We start from the raw sequence: 22,381 nt of genomic DNA on the forward strand, positions 1-22,381 counted from the left end.
AAAAGCTGCTCCTTCCCCAAGTTATATGACTAAGTTAACAGGAAACTTTATATTCAAAATCAAAACCAGACAGAAAATATAGAACCTGAGACACTTTTAAGCAGAGGGAGCAACTAATAGTTCAGTTTTTACTTGATTTCAAGGAGTGCAGTCAGAACTGCAGCTTGGGGACGGAAGCTCAAGGCTGGAGTCCCATGCCTGTGAAACTGAGCATCTGCTGTTTGACATATCGGTCACAGACAAATAGAATTCAGTAATTAGCTAGTGACAGTGTGAGGACTAGATTGGCTGATAGAAAGAGTGTCTCTATATGCGATAGGTCTGTGAAAATCCATTTAATTTTTATTTCATTGTGCATATATACATCTGCATCCATATTTAACTTTACAATGTGCATTGCTTAATTTCATTTATTGCAAATCTTTTTCTTCTGGCTTTTCCCAGTTAGGGGTTGCCACAGCGGATCACCTGTCCACTCATGATTGGCAGTGGAGTTTTACAGTGTCAGGTTGCCAGCCCGGCACCCAACCTTCCACAGAAGGCGCACACATGCACAGCCAATTTAGAGTGTCCAATCCACCTGCAGCATGTCTTTGGGATGCTGGAGGAAACCGGAGCACCCGGAGGAAACCCACACGACCACATGCAGACTCTGCACAGAAGGCACCCCAGCCAAGGATTGAACCGGAGAACCTCTTGCTGTGAGGTGACAATGCTAACCACTGCACCACCGTGGCCACCCCAATTTCATTTATTGCAAATAAAGAGCTTTATTTGTGTAATATGAAAGACTTGTGGCTTGCGATTTATTTTTGTATGTGCATGTGTACAGAAATGGTGGTATCTCCATTGTTGATATCTGCTTTTTGAAGAATGACTACTTAAAGCTATTGTTACCACTTGCATATTTAGCAGCTAATTTACTTCAAGCTAAACAGTAATTGTAATCTTGGTATATGAGATTTCTTTGTCTGGGAGGAGTGTTACCTTAAAGTCAGGGAACTGAGTATTAGTACAAAAAAGAAAAAAAATATTATTAACCCCTTCCTGAAAAACTGTGTGTGTGTGTGTGTGTGTGTGTGTGTGTGTGTGTGTGTGTGTGTGTGTGTGTGTGTGTGTGTGTGTGTCTGTCTGTGTGTGTAATCTTGGACATGTTTCAGTAATTGTTGAATTGGAATGGAAGCAAAGTGAGTAAGATGCTGTGAAGTCATTGATTGCAACTCTACTCTGCAACCAATCATTGTAATGCTTATTTAGGTGTGGCAGTTGTTGGCTGCTACCAAGGCAGCAATGTACATTAATGCCTTCTCTTAAGGCCATTTGCCCCCTAGATATTAGTAGGCAGCAGTAGTGTGAATTGTAAGACTACAGCCCTGTCCACCATATATGATTTGGTGGCAATAGGTGGGACTACATATCTGCATTGTCACACAGAGGCTGAGGATATTACTGAAAGAGTGAAGCAAAGCTTGACAGGGAGCACTTTGATGTAAGTATGTGATTAACTCATGAATAGGATGTGAAGTAATGCAAACATTGTCAGACCTCCAAAAATGTGCAAAACATGCACACTACATGGTTGCTGTGGCTGTACCAACATGTAATGTTGACAGTGATGTACAAAAATGCACCATAGGCAGCCACTGCACAATACATGCAATGTTTTACTGAACTGATCATTAAGTTAATAATAAAAGCCATACTGCAGCACTGATGACATAGTTCTGGTGACAGCAGTGCATGAACTGTGCCTTACAAGGCCATGCTGTGGCACTGATCATTGCGTTCTGGTGACAACAGCGCATGAACTGTGCCTTACTAGGCCATGCTGTGGCACTGATTATTGTGTCCTGGTGACAGCAGTGCATGAACTGTGCCTTACAAAACCATGCTGTGGCACTGATCATTGTGTCCTGGTGACAACAGTGGATGAACTGTGACTTACTAGGCCATACTGTGACACAGATCATTGTGTCCTGGTGACAGTGCATGAACTGTGCCTTAGAAGGCCATGCTGTGGCACTGATCATTGTGTCCTAGTGACAGCAGTGCATGAACTGTGCCTTTCAAAGTCATGCTGTGGCACTGATAATTGTGTCCTGGTGACAACAGTGCATGAACTGTGCCTTACTAGGCCATGCTGTGGCACTGATCATTGTGTCCTGGTGATAACAGTGCATGGACCGTGCCTTACAAAGCCATGCTGTGGCACTGATCATTGTGTCTTGATGACAGCAGTGCATGAACTGTGGCTTACAAAGCCATGCTGTGGCACTTATCATTGTGTCCTGGTGACAGCTTTGTCTACAGTGTGCAGTATATTCCAACACACATTTTCATTAGTATTCTGGAGCATAGCTGCATTCATTTTCTGAACTTTTTTTTTTCCTTTTTATCCTATCTAATGCTGGAAAATATGTATATTTGTATGTCAATCACAGATCTGAGGTATATTAAGAATTCCAAAAAAAATCTAACAGTTAGCACAGAGGATTAAGTCTATGAGCTGTTAACAAGTTGTGTCCTGTAGTACAGGGTTTGATTCTCTCTGCCTTCATTTGCCTACTATGTGACCTTGAGCAAGTCACTTAACCACTTTGTGCTTTGAAAAAATTGTGCTAGGCTCTTCAATAGGCTATTTGACTGCACGCCTAGTAACTATCTATGAATTATCAGTCTGCAGATTCTTTTGAAGACTTAAATTAACTTTTTTAAAATAATTTTCATGTTTGAAATGTTGCTCTGTATTACTTCTGAGAAATATAATAATATTTGCTCTTTTACCTGTAACTGGGGTTGTGTGTGTGCTGTCTCAAATGTCCTTATTATAGCTAGTGAGCAATACTATTTGTCTTACAAATTTTCACGTGTTTATTTTGCCACTGTATGTAGCCATCTTTATATAATGTGGGGGGTTAACTATTCATACATGTCTTCTTATGTTGTGCCTGAAGTATTCCCTTCCAGGGCAGCTGAGTGGCTTCTTTAAAAGATAGCTATACTGTTGTTCTTGTCAAATCAGTTTGTACTACATAATACATTTCTGCATCAGTCAGACATTTTTCAGTCTTCATATCAGGTGTACTGGGCCACTTTAGCATGTCATCTTCATCATTTATAATGATGTAGCATAACCTGTACTTATCTGTACTTTTAAAATGCCATCACTCATCATGTGTAAAGACCAAAAGATGTACTTACCTATCTGTCTATACGGTGCTGTATATGCAGTGTTTGGCATTACCTAGTTTGATAAAATGTTGTTGCTGTGGCCATATTGCTGTAATCTGCTCATGTTGGGAGCAGGACCCATTATCCTTCAGTCTTGCACTGCTGTCCTGAATAAAATGGCATACATGACGTGCTTAGCCTTAAGAGTGTGTATCAGATGAGCACTGCTGTCTTTGGCAATGACCTACATCAGCCACACCAAAACACCAGCCATACCAAAACAAGGTCCACATTAAACAACTGAAGACCAGGGCTATGAACATTGGCTTCCCAAGAACTTTCTCCACTTACTCTGAGCCTAAAGGCATACATTGCTTGTTTCCCAATAATAGAAGTCACTTGACTAAAGCTCTTGCATTCACGCTCACACACGCGCGCGCACACACACACACACACACACACACACACACACACACACACACACACACGCACATGCACACGCACATGCACACACATACACACATACCCTCTAGTTTCCAGGAAAGGTTAATAACACCTTTCAGTGTCACAGCTCTGTATTCACTGCCACCAGCCTATGACAACACTAAGGTTACAAACTACAGCACAATATTAGAAATGAGCCACCTGACCTATAATATCCTATGGTTGCTTGTCTAAGCAGTCTTTCTCTTTGAAAGTTAGATGTCAGTAATTAGAACTCTTCCATATTGTGCATTTACCATTGTACAAATGTTAATAGCACACAAGGCACATGTTTTTGAAACTGAACATCAAAATTCTTCACTGAAAGAACTTTGGCAATACAGTTCAAAAACCAAATAGACTGATAAGTGTTTGCACAGAGAAATATAAAAAGGTTTAAAAAGACAGATGAAATTTAAAAATATACTAGCTAGTGCTGACCCTATTGTTGATTCACGATAACTGTAATCGTTGTATCTATCTCTGAATTTTAAAACCACTTAACAAATGCAAACACTTAACAGGCAGCATCCTCACTTTTTCTGTAAGCATGTTGTTACTTTTCTCCTTTTCAGTCCATAAAAAAAATTACAAATCCACACAGCACTCCAAGAGAAAAATATCAAGATACTCACATTTCTAACTACCAAATGAAGTGAAAATCTGCTTGACTGGACTCTGTCGAAAGAGGGTCATTCCATTTGAACTCTGGTAAAGGGGTGTCCTGGGATGAATCAAAATCAGGAGATGTGATGTCAGCACAGTGTTTTTAGCACCCGCCCATTAAGCTTTTCACTTCAGAATTATGCTGCACTGGTTCACAATAGCAGTATTTATAAAGGTTAAGGTGATCATAGATTCATTTTGCTTTACCCTACTTGTCCTCTCTGTAAGATCCAATAAATAGTGTGCATTACTGTATGTGTGTACTGGGGGGACAGTTAGGAGAGGTTTCCCTTGTATGCGCTTTTACATTAAGAAATTCCAGGATCATCCCTCTTGTGTCAGAAAGTGTTTACCTGGTCTCTCTGAAATGGGAAGCACTCCAGGGAGCTTAAAGTGTGGTTGTTTATTGGCTAGAGAGCATAGGTGTCAGTTTTCAAACTTTTTTCTCTGCTATAAATCAAATGTGCAATACTCTGTGTTCACATACAGAGAACTCTGCAATGCTTTTCAAGTGTTTCAACTGCATCCAGAGCCATTCCAAGTTAAGAAAAGAATATATTCTTGATTTACTGCAATTATAAGGAGCTGCCCACTGAACAATGGCGGTTAGCAGTGCCCTATATAGTAGCAAATGCCTAGAAAGTAACATTTCCCTATTAACTTAGGGTTAGGTCTGAAACCTGTTAAATGGTGTGGCATTGTGCAGAATTAAGCTTAGAGCAGCTAGTTTGTACATGGACTAGCACTACCATATCCTAACAATATATAACATCTTGCCCTTAACCCCAGAAACTAGTTTGCATTTTGAATATCATGACTATATCCTAGCACTATACAACATCTTGCCTTTAACCCTAGAAACTACACTAGGAGACCCCTGTTAAAACCCAATCTTTAATCCAAAACAGCCTGCCCTATTACAGGACTGGAAACATGGATATGCAATTTATAAATGTCTCTGTGGCCAGCTTGGTAGATTTGATCATCCTAAGGCAACATAACAATTATCTCATGTTCCAAGACAACCAGTTAATTATTAAAGAAAATAATCAGGTGAAACATGTAAATACACAACTTCCTTGGCGGCAAAAATCTTGCATACAAACAAGTTTGCCAGAAATAAATACCCACACTCCGTCTCTCACACACACACACACACACACACACACACATACACACACACACACACACACACACACACACACACACACACACACACACACACACATATACACACTATCTTATGCTGAGGTACTTAAAAGGAACCTTCCCAAGTCTGAAAGACCTCCAAAGCCACCTAACTGCAACACTGTTCCTCAGCAATCACTAAAACACACAGCAAAAGCAACACCAAATATCTCAGATAACCATGCACCCAATGGACCCCAAAAGCAAAGCCCATAAGGCAAGCATGTGCTTTGCTTAATACTCTTGTCATTGGGGACTCCATTGTGTGACACACAGATGTGCTGCTCACCAGGTTAGACAAGGAGATGATAAAAGTTAACTGCCTATTTGAAGCCAGGATCCCCAATATCACACACGCACTTAAGTCACTGCACCATGGGTACCAGAATGATTCTGACATAGTCCATGTGGGTGTAAATAACCTGAGACATACCTCACTGGACTACAAGAAAAGAGACATAATGGATCTGTTGGACTACGTGCAATGGATAGGTACTTACCTTGCATTGAGCACATTAACCAAGTATGATGCCACAATATGTACATATAATGATTGATTTTAATAACTGGTTTAGTTTCTTTTGTCACTCCATGGGGATCCAATATCCAATATCTGTTATCATGGCAGGACATGGTCAACAGACCACATTGCTTTGCCAAGGATGGGCTGCATTTGTCCCCATAGGCTTTTGGATATTGGTTAAAACTGCATCCACACCCTTAGGGCCTTTTTTAAACAATGCCAAAAAACCAAAACCATCAACACAGGAAAAACGTCTCCAAGCAACCTTAAGGTTGTACTGCTTATTGTTAAGAGACTAACTAAAAAACTCCACACCCTTCAAACCCTCTTCACTGTGGAGAACATAGACATCTATGCTGTGACCAAGATTTGGTTTAAAACCATAGAACATACTCTGGCAGCATAAAGCTACATAGCCTTCCACACATTTAGACAAACAACAGCACAGACTGCTGACAAAAGTGGAGGTGTCTTAATTTACATCAGCAAAAAACATAAAAGCATACCTTTATGGTGGTTAACCAGATGATATCATGGAGCTCATCCATATACAAGTCACCACAGATAAGGTCCCTCACCACAGCATGGCTAGCTACATGTCACCATCTATGCCCCTAGAGTCTCAACACTCTAACCTAAACCTACTAGAGCTGCTCTCCATCCACCCAAAAAACCTATTCATTGCTGACTTTAACTATCCCTCAATACACTGGAAAACTCACACTGCCTCAAACTCACAAGCACAGCACTTCCTGGACTTTATTAATGCAAACAAGCTGGAACAGATAGTACATGCTCCAACCAGAGGATCAAACATACTGGATCTTGTACTCACCAACATGGGAGAGCACTACCCCCCCCCCGATTCTCACATCCTCACTAACCCCAATGCCACAGCTACCTATGCAGAATTATTTAAACAGTCTCTGTACAAACATTGAATGGCTACACAGAGGCTGCCATACCTACCAGAAGTAAACCCAAAACCTAAACAGAGTATATAATAAAAGAAGAAATCTCATAGCTGAAATCAGGAAGAGCAATTCCCTTAAAGACAAGTGCTCTCATATACAACTAAACAAGAGCCTAATTAAGTCCATCAAGGCCAACTATAAGGTTAGGATAGCCTCACAAGCGAAGGGCAATCACAGGGCCTTCTTCAGCTGTGTCCAGAACCTGGGTAACACACAACAGTGTGCTGAGCTATTGGTAAACAGTACCACCTTCACTGATCAGGGTGATATAGTGAATCTACTGGCTGATAAATTACCTCAGACTTCACCCATCCCATTCCTCCCAGGACCAGCAGGTGAAAACTTCTCCAGCATATTGCCATCAACTATTAGGAGTGACCAGATGTTGGCTGCACTCGCTAAAGGAAAACATGACCTATCAGGACCAGTTGAGGCACTCTTCAACTACAGCCTTGAAACAGGTTACATTCCAAGTGCATGGACAATCACAACAATCATTCTCCTCCACAAGGGGGGACCATCAACTGACCCACAGAACTATAGACCCATCTTACTAACAAGCCATATAAAGAATTATCATAAAAATGATAAACAAGGAAATTAGCTATGTACAGACACTAGACACATCCTAATTTGGCTTTGTTAATGGAAGATCATGTCTACTTATCCTGATAGATTCTTTTGATAGGGTCACCAAGCAATGGACAAGGGTAAAACAGTGCATACTGAGTGTCTTGACCTACCATTCCCCACTCAGGTAATGTTGATAAGCTCATGAAACATGCTGTACTTGGTGTGAAAGATCACTTGAAAACTTGTGTACTAAAAGACTAAGCACTTTCATTCTTTAATGGAATTACAAAACTTCATCAGAATCAAAATCACATTATAACGCCAAAGTTTAAAAAAAAATCTTACAGGTCACATGATTTCAAAAATGCTCCAATCAAAATTTTCTGTTAAACTACTCTTAGGTACTTGGACCAATCAAAACGTTGTATTGCTTCAACCCAGAACTCAATCAAAGCAGTAAATAAAATAGTAAAACTATGACTGTATGATTTAAAAATAAATAAATAAATAATGTGCATACCCACACTGATTATAATCTTTGAGCTGCTAAAAAGCATTTGATCTTAATGCTGTCATTAAGACCCGGGTACTTGTCAGCAACTAGTCTTATCTGTCAGATGGCCTCTTGGCACTCTAATCTAGTCCCCTGTAAATTCATCATTGTCTACAGCTTTTAATATAAAAAAACTGAATTTCTTAAAGTTGACACATACCAAAGAATGTCTTGCCAAAACTTTATTCATATCACGATGTTGGTTTGCAAGAGTGTGTTCACAAATTCTGTGCTTAAACATCCTAATGGTCTTTCCTATATAAAAACAGGGACATGATGCACATAAAGCTAAATACACTACCATTTGCATTTGACAAATGAACCTCCCTCTTGGATAAAAGGTGACATTTCGTGTAGCAAAGTGAATGCTGGAGATGTTATTAACAAAGTGGCACTGTTTACATCTGCTGCCTTTGTAAACTGTGTGATTTAATGACTGTTGGAAAGACCATTTTTTTCTCTAATAAAGATTTGATGAATCAGTTCTTTAATGAGTAAACAATGGACACTGGCCCAATGTTTTACTTCGATCAAAATTGCCAAGAATGATTTTCCAATTTTCAGTGAGAATATTTTGAATGATATCAGTATCTGTAGTGACTGGAAGAGGAAAGGCTCCATAATAACCAATCATTTTAGATTCTGAGTAGGCAGTGGTCGAATTTCCCTCCAATGACCTTCTGCTATCTGTGCTCTTAGAAGTAGGAGGGGCCAAAATTCCTCGGTGACCAACTGAACTAAACTCCAAATCGGCATTAACCAGGTATTCATCCAATAGATATCTAGCATCATCCTTCCTAAGGATTGGTCAGCTACTGAAGCTATAAGCAATGTAACTTCTTCTGAACTTTTTTGTAGCCAATCACAATTTGTTACAGAAAAAGTACATTTGTTAACCAGTATATACATAGATCAAATTTAAATCCCCCCACATTAAAAGATGTGTGATAAAGGGGTAGTTCATTAGTTTGAGTAGACTTACCAGTGACGATTGTGAATTTAGGAAGGAATCGTCATTCTTGCATAGACTTTTCTTAGAAAGAGGATATGATCGTGATTGGATACAAAAAATTTCAGAAGTTATCCAGATGGCACCAAGCATATGAAGTGATGTGGACTCTCTTAGCAACACATAGGAACTCAGACAGTACTTAAAGGATTACAATGTTTTTATAATCTGATGCAATGATGGCACATCTGCATATATACTGAATACAGAATAAAAATAACTTGCACTGAGACAGAATTCCAGATTCTATTAGCGAACATCCATTTTAATCAGGTTCCCTAACCCTCCAAATGAGGGAGAATGTAATTGTGGTACTTTTCCGTTAAAGCCCTACCACTTTGTGCTGCTGTGTTTTGGCGGTATTTCATTGCCAGTTTGGATTGCCTTCTTTCCTACAGCACTGACAAAGATTATATGAAAAGAAATACACAAAGAAGGTATTCATCTGTATTAGTAGCATGTAGAGTGATGCAGTACATCATGTGTGACCTTGAATCAATGTTGTTTTTATTATATTGCATTAATGTCCCAATAAAATTTGTTGAATTCATCCTGTGATGTTACTGGGAGATAAAGAATAATCCTGATACTAGCATTGATTGGACTATGGTGAATACAACTGATGTAGTCTTCGTATTTGTATACAAGCAATCTGATTGTGAACCCAGTGAATTATGTTACTGATGGCTCATGCTAACTGTATTTTTTATGTTTTGACAGCTAATTATTTATTCAGTAGATTAGACCTTACACGTTGGTTTTATACGTTATGAGTTGTATGCGAAAGTGTTTACGTAATGCATACAGTGTCTGGGATGCATAGATGTGTTCCTGCAAAGTTAGTTGCACTTAGTGAATAATTCACGTTTTGACCACCTGTCATCGTTGCAGAGGCATATTCGTAAAAAATAACACCCGACTATGTGTTGTAAAGTTATTTTTTGTCACTAGGCTCTTTAAGGAGTCTGTGTTGCCATCACTTTGGTGGTTTCTATTGCTTATGAGTTTCTTTTATGTGGGTAGAACCAATCTTATTTACGAAATTAGGGGTTGAGAGAACTTGTATTGGAGATATTGGCATCAGTACAGCTATGTGCCTTGTGCGTTTGGCATTTGAAGTGCTTTACAAGAACTTTACATTTACTGAATTGTCCCTTTCCACATTAATAAAGTGGAGAATACTGTTAGGAACCAGAAAAATGCCAGTGCATATGTACTGCAATTTTGTCCTGTGATGAAATGATTGGCGCATGTCTGTGTATTAATTTTGAAGAATTAAGGATTGTATTTTCTGTTTTGTTTTTTTTTTCCCTCGTTTTGCAGCCCTCAAAAGATGTGTGGGAAGGGGAATCCTTTTGTTCCTGCTGTGGTGTTTAAAATAATTGTTATGGGCCTGTACATGCTTTGACATTAAGTGAGTGAGTGCAAATATTTGCCTATGATTTCTTTAATGGTGGGGTAGAATTGCGTATAACTTTCACTAGGCCAATAACTGATTTCTGTACAGAGATAATTTACCTTCCAGGTTCTAAACACAATACCGACAAAACACAGCAGTGCAAAGTGGTAGGGGTTTAATGGAAAAGTACCATATTTGTTTATATTCAACTGTACTCTTCTTTGACTGAAATGAGGCATTGTGTGAGTATTAATAAACTCAACAAGCTGTATGATGATTCTGAAAGAAACCCTATGAATTCTTTTCTCTTAAAAAAAATAAAATATCTGAATGTGTTCTCAGTCAACAGCCAAGTCACTGAAATTGCATTCCACAAATTGGTTTACTATGGTAGGCAAAGCCTTCCCCCATAGTCTCAGGCTAGCCCCTTTACCCCTGCTACTATGATAATTAGCTCTTTTGTCACTGTAACATAAGGAAAGAGGAATCCTCCTGCAGTGATTCAGATGGAGGAATCGATGTCTTCAATCAAATTAGCTAAAAATTCTGGTTCTCACAGATGTTCTCCAAAGAAATGAGAAGTTTTTCTTGTAGTCTAATGTTTTTCCTGACTTTTTGTCTGGTGAGTGCAGAAAATGTTCTTTTATACTTCTCAAGGCATCAGTTCTGCACACAAATTAGACTGCATCAAAATATTTTTATGTATGACCACTGGTGGATAAAAATGTAATTTATATTCTGAACTGTACATAAATGATCTAGCAAAAGATGAAAAAGGCTGTTGTGCAGTACTGCAAAGAATGTTTTACTATACAGTCTTCCCTTAAAAATTCTAGCAGCAGTTTACCGACACAATGTGAGATGGTGAAAAATGAGAATCTTACACTTCCATCTACAAATAATAAAATATTACATATTATACTTTAATATTTTTTTCTTTTTTTTTTTTTGTGAAATCTGTGTGTATATTATTCTCAAGTAAAATTCTGCCATTGCTGTAAACAAAGGCATACATCTTAGTGAAATTATATGGAAAGTGATAGATGAAGCATTTTTAAAGTGTTGTAAACTGCACTGCCAATACAGATGCATTGGTAGATGTTGCTGTAATATTACAGCATGTGGACGTGCATAACACTAAAACACAGTAGTATACCTGCAAACATTATATCGCCCTCGGCCATGCCAGCAACACCATATGCTTAGTGCTACCTTGCTCTGTTATGTGATGCTACTCTGCTCTGCTGAAGCTGTGTTTATATTTAATGTCATGAAAAATCTCACTGAGACAGCTAGCTTTTACAGGGGACAATGGGTTGATATTTATTCTGAATCATATATTATTAGGTTGAAATGTATTTTATTTTCTGTGACAGGTGCCAGTATACATATTAAGGGGTTAGCTTGCATTTAAAGTATATTGGTCATGTTCTGAAGCAAGTGTACGTAATAATTCTGTACAGTTGGATATAACCTCCTTACCATATTCAATACAAAATTATGCAGTTTTGATGCAGAAATTGTATTGTTTTGCATTTTATTGTTGTTCATAAGGATGGTCCCTTGAAACATTTCTTAGAGCTAAAGATCCCTGTCATAGCATAATTGGGAGGGTGGCCTAATGGTTAAGGTGTTTGCCTTACAAACACAAGGTACAAGGTTTGAGTCTCACAAGGGATAATTGGCTAGGCTTAAAATGGCTCACAAGGGCAGTTAGTCTAGTACTAATCTATGAGTCTATGAAAAAACAATCCCTCACAGACTAAATGAATGTATAAGCTATTGTATTTCCATGGTAAATTCATCAGCAGGAGTCTTTTACTTCCGAGAAGGATACATTATCAACTAAGTCTTGCAGATAGAACATCGCACACTGAAATAGTGTGATGATGTAATAGAGAAATCACAATGTAAGTAAGAATCTGCTCCTCTAAAGGGGTAAAATGTTTTTTTTTTTTTTTTCAGTGCCTACCATGATGTTATTTCTTGGGTGTGGTTACTGAGAAAAACTAAGTAAGCAATTAAAGGAAACATTCAAAAAGCTCTCTTTACAAAGCCACTTGAATGTTTAATGTGAAGAGTATAATGTGAAATGAAATTAACTATGAAGTAAAGGTACTTTCAAATGTGACTAACACACGCTAAGCCTCCTCCATACTCAAAAAATAAACCTGATAAAATAACAGGTCAGTTGAATAGTATTCTGAGTTGCTGTTTAAGGTTTCCAGAGTGAAAACAATATGAACAGAAAGGCCCAGGTAGACATGGTGAATATAAAACAAATAAATGAATCAAACAACTTTTTTTTATTCAGCATTCATCCATACCCTTCAATTCCTTTGTTCAGGCAAGGCCCAAAATTGTGGACATTTTTGGTAAATATTACTCTAGTTCATTTAAAATGTTAATAAAACAATGGGTTTTGCATCAATATGCATTTTTTTAAGAATATGAAGTATGAAACTTGAATATATTGAATTATTGACTGTAATCCTCAGTAATTTATCAGAAAATCAAAACATTTATGAGAGGCAGGGCAAAATATGAATCAAAATCAGGGACATTCTGCAAAATCAGGGACATTCTGCAAAATCAGGGACATTCTGCAAAATCAGGGACATCTGAAAGGTATGCATTTGTCTACCACCGCTGTTCAGAAAAGGTTGTCTTTTGTTTTAGAGTGACTGCTAACACTATGCCAAAGTTGTGTGTTATTGATTTAAAAATATAAAGTATTAGCCATAAATTAGATCTTTGTATACAATGATTAGATGTTTTTATAAAACCATTTCAAAAAGTCATAATTCAAATATACAATTCTCTGTATTGATTATACATATTGCTTTCTGGGTGTTTCATACTGTGATTTATTCCCTAGACTTTGATAAGGCACACATTGTGACAAGCCCAATATATCATGAGTAGCCTCATGACTGGGCAAGTTGTCTTTGCTCTTCTGTTGTGCTAGTGTTTGCTCAGTCTTAAAGTTGTTCCAGTTTTGCTCACTTGAGAGTCGATTGCAGTTCTGATACTGAGGACTGTTGATCTCTGGTAAATAGAAATATTCTTTCTCACTGTATGGTGCATTTGGTGTTTTGCGGTTGTCAAGCTGTGGATTTGTCAACTTAGGGGATCTTGTTTCAATTTTATCTCTCAGACACTTAATCAACAAGTAGAAAAGCTCTAATAAGTTGAGGGTGAGTGACACAATAGCTACTACCAACATAAAAATTATAAAAATGGTCTTTTCAGTAGGACGGGACATGAAACAATCAACTTGATGAGGGCATGGGAATCGTTTGCAAACATAAACAGCCTCCATGACAAATCCATATAAATACCACTGACCAAATAAGAAACCAGCTTCAAATAAAGCTTTGAAGATTGTTATCCATATATATGTACACATTAAGGCCCCTTTTAGCTTAACTCTTCCATCTTCTTGAACATTTAGCTTAGAAATCTTTCTGTCTACTTCCTGTAGAAGGAGTTCTACCTTTTCATCTTTTGTTTGCAATGATTTCAACGCTTCCTCCTTTTGTCTGAGTTTCTCTTCTTTCTTTATTACACATGCTACATGTCCAAGATACAATAGGGTTGGAGAAGACACAAACAGGAACTGCAAGACCCAGAAGCGGATGTGGGAAATGGGGAATGCTTTGTCATAACACACAGTTTGACACCCAGGTTGTATAGTGTTACATTTGTAGTCAGACTGCTCATCTCCCCACACAGACTCTCCTGCAAGCCCAAGGATTAGAATTCTGAAGATGAAAAGTATGGAGAGCCAAATATTCCCAATCACGGTTTGATGCCGCTGGGTTTTTTCTAGAAGCTGTTCCAGAAATCCCCAGTCCCCCATTCCTTTTGTAGATAGCACTGGAAAATCTAAAACATAAAATGCAAAGAAGTTACAGAACAGCCTTTTGAGAATATTATCTTGAATTTATTAAATAACAGAAGAAAATACATGCCACATTCGTTTTCATAACTATACTGAAAAAATCAAAAGTTCTCAACTGTATTTATTCACTGGAGAAAATGATAAGGTAAACTGTTTTTAAAGGTGTCCTCTATCAGTGTAAAATGCAAAAACAAAATGCAGCATTTTTTTTACAAACTGGAGTAATATTCTTATGCATTAAAACATACATTGTAATAATTTCTGACAAACAGCAGCGTGAATTGGGACAAGGAAAGTCAGTTTAAAACATTAGAAGGCATTGGCTAACAGAAGGGTCCTTAAAGCTTTTTAAGAAGTTAGAAATCTGTAGTTGTATTTAACATGCTAATGTACAAAATTTGAAAAGATAGCTATAGTAAAAGAGAATACGTAACAATCACTTATTTTTAATCTGCAACATTGTATTTATTTTATAAAACATTTTGATGTGTGAACATGATGTTCACCAGTCTAGAGGCTTGTAAGCAGACTAATATATTAACATGTATCACCTCAGGTAATGCTTTTAAGATGTGTGTCTGTATTGTCATAAGTTACTCTATATCATCTAGCTCTCACATAAAAAGCACCCTAACATCAAGGTGTTCCGGATACCTCAGAGCTCCTGCAGTGTAAGATTTCTCATTAGTCAGCCTGCACAGAGCATGAGTCATATATATATATATATATATATATATATATATATATATATATATATATATATATACACACAGTTACAACTGGCAAAATGTTGCATTGCCACTCCCACCAAAGAGGATTTGAGGATCGGAGCATCATACCAACTGCATGATTTTTAGAACAATGTTCTCATAACTTGGGATACATAGCCCGAATCAACAATAACAGTTTATATTTTCTCTTAATTATGTTGGTAAGATGGGTGTCATCTGCCCTTAACACTCTCATTATAACTCACTGAGAGGATATTAAGAGACCAGCATTCCCCCTTACAAACAGAATTAAGGGAAATTAATTTGTGACTATAGATGTTGTGATATGTAACACAAACTTAAAAATTAAGTATGACTGTCAGTTTGTCTTAACATTGTTATAATAAAAAAAAATAATGACCAAATACTATATTTGTTATGATGCTCACCAAAGACCAAGTTGTGATGTTGTTTGCTATTAACAATGGCACTAGACACATATATTCAAAGTTATGATAAAGCTTTCATTCCACACAAAATGGCAGCAGCATACTCAGAGCAAAGATCCAATCACAAATTACAATGTGTTTGCTCAGTTCTCTGAAAGACTCTGTATAGATCATAGACAATGAGCAGTCTTAAAAGTACAAGGAAAATACCAGGAGATGCAAACAGAACTGAGAGCAATGTGGAGTAAATATATCCAGGCAGATCCAGCAGCAGAAGGCACAACAGGACTAATAAAAATGAATTTGCAAGCATGCTTAAATATGCTACTAATAAATGTAACCCTGGATGAACTGCAGAAGGGGTACTTCTGGGCACATTGTGGGTGCTGAGAAGAGCACTCTTAGCAAACATCAAAGGCTGAAGCAGTACTAAAGTCATGAACTTTAATTGGATTTATAATTGGAGTACATTCCTGCCAAGGCATTAAAAACCCAAAACTCATGGGTACATTAAAAATGGAGCTAGAGAAAACAAAATCACTCTGGAAAATGGTACTAAATTTACAAAATGTTTTAATACGTACATTTAATATTCTAGAATGTAAACCAGACACTTTAGAAAAATATTTTAAAGCACATCTTAACAGGTACTATTTGTTCAAAAGCATTTTAGGGCATTAAGCAACATTCCATAGAAAGAAAGACAATTTACTAACTGTCTTTAATATTTCAAGTGAAATAATTAATCATTTATTTGTCTATGGATGCAATTGCATTCATAATACTGCTAGAAGCACACTTCATGGCCTCAGCTGGTCAGTCACACTGGACAATAATTTATAGATAAAAGAAGGTTAGACATAAACAATAAAAATGTTTTGAGTCTTTATTAGTGTCTTTCATTCCACCAGTAGCATTTGGAACAGTCACATCTGGGTTTAGATACACTGAGTGTCTTTATAACTTACTTCATATTTTAAACTTCCACCTTTATCTCAGACAGCTGGCTGAGGCAGGGCTGTTGATGAAAATGGAATATTTCAGTTAGCTATGGATCTCATCATCCTTGGTTTAAACACTTAGGCGTGGGTCTATGATATGTGAATGTCATGCTGACACCCCTCAAGAATGGCCTGGATATGTCTCTGATTATGTCTCAAAATGGTAGCATCATCCATTTACAGCTTATAGAACTGTGGATCATCTGTTCTTGTACTTCAATACCATCTCCCACTTTCTCTCTTCCCCTTATATTAGATGCATTAGTTAGCCTGGATGAAGGACAGGTAGAGTTTGGGAGGTATATTTCCTTTCATCAAAATGCTTGCAAGAATCATTTGCTTTTTTGGCAATTTCTCAAGACATTCAACTGAAATAGTCTTTGGTTGAATTTTGAATTCCAGCATAGGTTTACTAGTCGTAATTTGTCTTCCAAGCATTAGCATAGCACTGGGTGCAGTACCATGAAGATGACAAAGAAACTTTTAGCAGTTTAAAGCACTCTGTCAGCAGATCCATTGGGCCTGGGATGGTGAAGACTTAACATACCACGCATGACGCTATTGTTCTCAGCAAATTGCTGGAACTCTGTAGATGCAAACGGTATACCATTATCTGTGATTAGTTTGACAGGTACTCTGTAAATGGCAAAATTGTATTAAGTTTGACAATAATTTATTGGATAGTCATGGTTGACCAAAGTATTTCTGCATTTCAAGAGTAACAGTCAATTTGTACAAGGCAGTTCTTCCCTTTGAACTCAGATGTCAGCAGTGACTTTCTGCCAAGGACCTTGTAGTAAAGGAGTTTTAAGTAATGTCTGTCTCCTCAAGATGGTTAATATTTGTACAAATCTGGCATGTTGACATAAGCTTTGCAATGTCTGTATTGATAGTGGGCCACCATACAGACATCTTGGCTGTTTTAAGACACTTAGGCCTTGATGTATTTCATGTATTTGTTTTAGCAATTTAGTTGACAATGAAGAAGGTACAACAGTTCTTTTTCACTACAGTAGCAAACCATTGTTTTCAAAACACTTGCTCTCTGATGATGTTCTATTTGTACTTCAAATGATGCGTCTGTGTTTTTGTCCCACAATTAGGCCACCCATCCCTTACACATTTAATGATTACTTGCAACTTACTGTCATATTTGATAGCTTGTTCTAGACTTTTGTGTCTTTTGTAGTTTTCATAATGCCTTGCACATAGCGCATACCTCTCAACTGTAAAGATTTTCCCAGAATGTCCAGATTTTTGCCTCATGTTTTTGGTCAGTTTTTCATAAAATTGTGCTTTTCTGGCAAATTAGTGGCAAATCATTAATGACTGAAGTTGGAAAATAGTGACAGACATTTGAGTTTCCAACTTCATACTCTTCAGAAAATTCAAGCAAATGCAAAATCATTCCATCAACTTTATAAGTTTGTAAGAGCAATATTTAAAAATGTTCCCTATTTTTGGGGCTTTGTTCCACTTTTATTTATGGCTTAGTCCAGATTTCTTGCTCTAAGAGGTTGAGAGGTATGGCAACAGCATCTTCTTTGGTAAGAGTTTTATGTTTTCAGTTTTTGAGTTTCTCAGCAACATGTTGACCACAATTGCTTTGCAGGCACATGGATTGCTCTGGCATTGAAAGATCTCAGTCTCAGACTCAGAGAAAGCATCTTAGTGATATCTTTGTCCAAATCATAGGACTGAATCAGTGGAACCAGTGGTGTGTGGTCAGATTGGAGTCGAAAGCTCTCTAGCTACAACAGGTATCTTGAGAATCTCACATGTCTATGCACTTGAAAAGCGCTCTCTTTATCTCTTTGTGAATATCTTTGTTCGGCATATATTAGCATTAACAGTAAATCAACACCTACATCATAGCTACTGGCATTGGCATTCACACCTGTTGGCCTGCTGATGTCATAATAGGTGAGCACTGAGCAGACATCAGCATTTGCTTAACTCTGTTGAAAACTTGGGCCTGAGCATTTCCAAATGTCCAGGATACATCATTATTTAGTAAATCTCTCAGTGGAGACATCCCTGTGGACAGATATTGTACAAACCTGCCCAGGTAACTTATCAGGCCATGGGCCTAAAATAGTTCAGTTTCATGGGTTGGACCTTTTAGCTATGCTATGACTTTGTCCTTGCTTTATTCTGGCTTGATTAGGAATTATGCTGAATACTGCATTTCAGACTTTCCAAAGCTGTATTTTCCTCTATGCATTTTCATGCTGCAGTTTTTAATAGTTTGGAGCACTGCCTTTAATCTCATCGCAACTGATTTCTTTTTTAATCCGGATCAAATACTAGTACACCACCTGTGGTAGCAGCAACACCTTTATGCCCTTTCAACAGATTGCTCATCTTACTTTGAAAATATTTCGTGTGATAAAGTTATAACAAAGGGCAGTCTTTTGAAACAAAACCTTTCAGATGAAGTCATAAACTTTATTAACTTTTAAGTATGTCTGTTTGACAAAACCCACTTGAAAGTGGAAAGCACTCTGGCACTAACTAGCTTAGGTGTAATATCCTCTAAGGTAAGTAAAATGACCTTTTCTCACTCTTAACTGCATTATTAAATGCATCATTTAACTTACTTTAATTCAACACATATTCTGACTTTGCCATTTTTTCATAACCAAACCATTGGTGCCCACCATTCATTTGCTTTATTTACATATGTAGTCACACCAAGTGCTTGCATATGCTTGAGTTCTATCTTTACTTTAGAGACCATTGCAAATGGTACTCTTGGGTATGGGCAAGGCAGACAGGATCCATTTAAGCTTTATACTTATCTTTACTAGTTCACAGTTAAGCAGACCTGCTCCTCCAAACACATTTCATTTCATTTATTTTAGCAATCAGCCCCTTTCACATGCCATAGTTTTACTAAGCAGGTTATTTATGTATGGACTGTCCTGCACATAGATCCAAAGTTTATACTTGCACCCTGTTCCACAGAGACATTGCTAGGAATCTTTCTGTACACCTAAGTATACCTGCAGGGCAATATATTTCTGTTTCAGCCTCATGCAGCTGGGGATGATTTCACTGTGCTTCAACAAGTGTCATGTGATACTACAATAACATCTATTTTAGAGCGTACTCTAGAGCTTACTGGGGTTCCATGTATTGTGAGTTGTCTGATATAGTATTCAACACAGCAGTCACAGAACCCAAGAAAATTTTTTTTTTAACTTTTCTCAGTGGTTACTTTTTTACTAGCTTAATTTTACACACAAGAACAAATTGCCCCATCTTGTTGCATCTGTTACACCTTTTGTAAGCTATGGCACACTGCTGTGATGACCCACTATGTGAATAGTTACATCTGGTGCATTTGCTAAGCTTGAATTCACTGTGCTCATATAGTCACTTACTTTAGCCAAAGTCATGCTTTTTACTGAACCTGCCATTTTCTTTGCATTTTACTTACCCATAAAATTTGTTGTATTCATGTTAGCATGTTTTCTCTTTACAAGCTCAACCTCTTTAGCAATTTGCATTGCCTTGACCAAAGTTTAATTCACTTCTAGCTGTAATGCTTGTGACAGAAGTATCACCAGGCTTTATCAGTATTCATATCTAATCTGATCATCCTTTGACTGGTTAGACCCATAATTCTAAACAGTTCATCTAAGTGTCCCACAAAATCTTCAACAGACTTCTCTTTAGTTTGACCACATTTCTGAAAGAATACATTATCGTGAACAACTGCCCTTTTTTGCACAAAATCTTCATTGAGTTCATTTATCATTGACTCATATGTAAGACTCTGCCTTTCAGAAAACAAACTGTAAATGGCTTCTACTTCTTTGCACATAGCGTAATTACATGTATTTCTTTGCATTCTTTGACAAGCTTCGATGTAATTCAAACGTGTGCAATTATCTGCCTCCATTATGCCCAGGCAAATGAGTCTGCAAAACTGAATGGTTCAGGAGAGTTGAACTCGGCTATTTTTGTTAGTTTTTTTGTTATTTTGGGGCTTTATGGTTGAAAAGAATGGCATATTCTTAACTGTTTGGCACAGTTTATTTCTCAGTTATTTAATTAAAAAGTATCCCACTGGACTAATACCATGATGCACATAATAATACCCAGTTTTCACTATTATAAATGGCACTGCACACATATTTGAAGTTATGATACAGTGTTAATTTCACACGAAATGGCAGCAAACTCAGAACACAGATAGTCACAGTGACAGCTTCTTCTTCGCAACTCTCTACAAGATCGTCTATACATTAAAGGTACTTAACAGTCTTAGTGGTGCAACAACTTTTTATATATATATATATATATATATATATATATACACATATATGTGCATGCATTTAAAGCTGTACACACTGTCATCTCAATACAATTAATTATTAATTAATTATCATAAACAAGACAAATTATAGGTTCATAGGGTGATACAAGGCTATTGGCCCGGAGGCCCTTAAAAGATTAGCCAAGAATTTCACCCATGTTCCCACAAAGTCAGCAACCTGTTTTCCCTGTCCAGCAGGGACACAGGTGGGATGCCAGGGGTATATTTTCTGTTTTCCATCCAGTCGTCCAGATTCCTCTTAAAGAGGGCTAGTGAGGTACTCTGCTTGACATGGAGAGGAACTCTATTCCACAGATGGGGAAGTCGTTCGATCACAAATCTGTTCCGCCAACAAGTTCTAGTAATGTCACAGAACAGGTTGAGACTTTGTGTGTGGGTTGTGTGAGTGGAGTTTGACTTACAGATATGCAGCAACTCCATCAAGGCTGAATCTGAGATGGCCTTGTATCCCAGATACAGGTCACCTCGAGGAGTTTGTATGAGACTGAGTAGAGGGACAGGGCTTTTAGCCTATCTGTATATGATAGGTGTTTGAGACTCTGAATTTTCTTGGACAAGAACCTCTGTGGTCTCTCCAGCTGATGCATGTGCTTGTCAAGGTACATGCCAAAGGGGGCATTGTACTCAATAATGGGCCTGATAAGGGAGGAGTACAGGGATGTTATGACCTCCTTGTTTGTGGATGAAATACCCCAAATTTTGAGGTGGGTCATGTAGAAAGTCTTCTGTACAACGTAGGCAACATGGTGGTCAGAAGTCAGGTTGCTATCAACCTGGGTGCCCAAGTCCCGACTGATTAAGTGATTAGTACATTGTTATTAATGTGATAATTAGTGAGGACACCATTTTCCCCAAAGGGGATAATGATGCATTTATTGGCATTCAGTTTGAGGCCATGCTTCTGGCACCAGTCATTAAGTTTGGTTATGGCCCTCTTGGAGGATGTTTATATCACTAGGGGAATTTATGATAGTGCCCAGCTTGCAGTCATCTGCAAACTTATTCGGCCACAGACCACTGGTTTTGGCTTGCACCTCAGAAAAGTATATCCCAAACAGTAGAGGCCCCAAGACTGATCCTTGAGGTATGCTGCTTGTTATGGGTCTACTAATAGAGGTGGTTTCAACTATTTTGACTGAGTGGGTTCTATCAGTGAGCCAGTTAGCTACCCGTCTGGTAACATACAACCAACATGAGTAACCACTGCAGCACCCTATCATCCTCCTTGGTAAGATCCAACCATAAAGCAGTCACTTTCAAAGTCACCATCTCCCCTGACCCCCCCCCCCCCTCTAGCTAGGTTCAAACAAAAAAACTTTTCCAAAGTTGAGTACAACCTCCTGAGAGATGGTATAAACAGCTTCACAGCCCCTCCCCCACTGTTGGAACTGGCACCAATGTCCAAATCTTCACCAAAGTACTATACAAGCATT

The 22,381-nt window shown here is 37.9% G+C and overlaps 1 protein-coding gene across 4 annotated transcripts in view; it reads right to left on the reverse strand.

Annotated features, from left to right (window-relative positions):
* Positions 1-12,826: 12,826 nt before the first annotated feature.
* Positions 12,827-22,381, reverse strand: part of LOC122791085 (gap junction alpha-4 protein-like) — a 77,664-nt gene continuing 68,109 nt past the window's right edge. For all 4 annotated transcript variants that reach the window (XM_044058866.1, XM_044058886.1, XM_044058877.1 and 1 more), the window contains one exon: positions 12,827-14,427. In XM_044058866.1, coding sequence (XP_043914801.1) covers positions 13,370-14,401 — 1,032 coding nt within the window. In that variant the 5' untranslated portion in view covers positions 14,402-14,427 and the 3' untranslated portion in view covers positions 12,827-13,369. The remainder of the gene's footprint in view (positions 14,428-22,381) is intronic.

This window comes from Protopterus annectens, chromosome 1.part2 (genome assembly GCF_019279795.1).
Source record: "Protopterus annectens isolate FY-2018-M chromosome 1.part2, PAN1.0, whole genome shotgun sequence".
Taxonomy (NCBI): Eukaryota; Metazoa; Chordata; order Ceratodontiformes; family Protopteridae; genus Protopterus; species Protopterus annectens.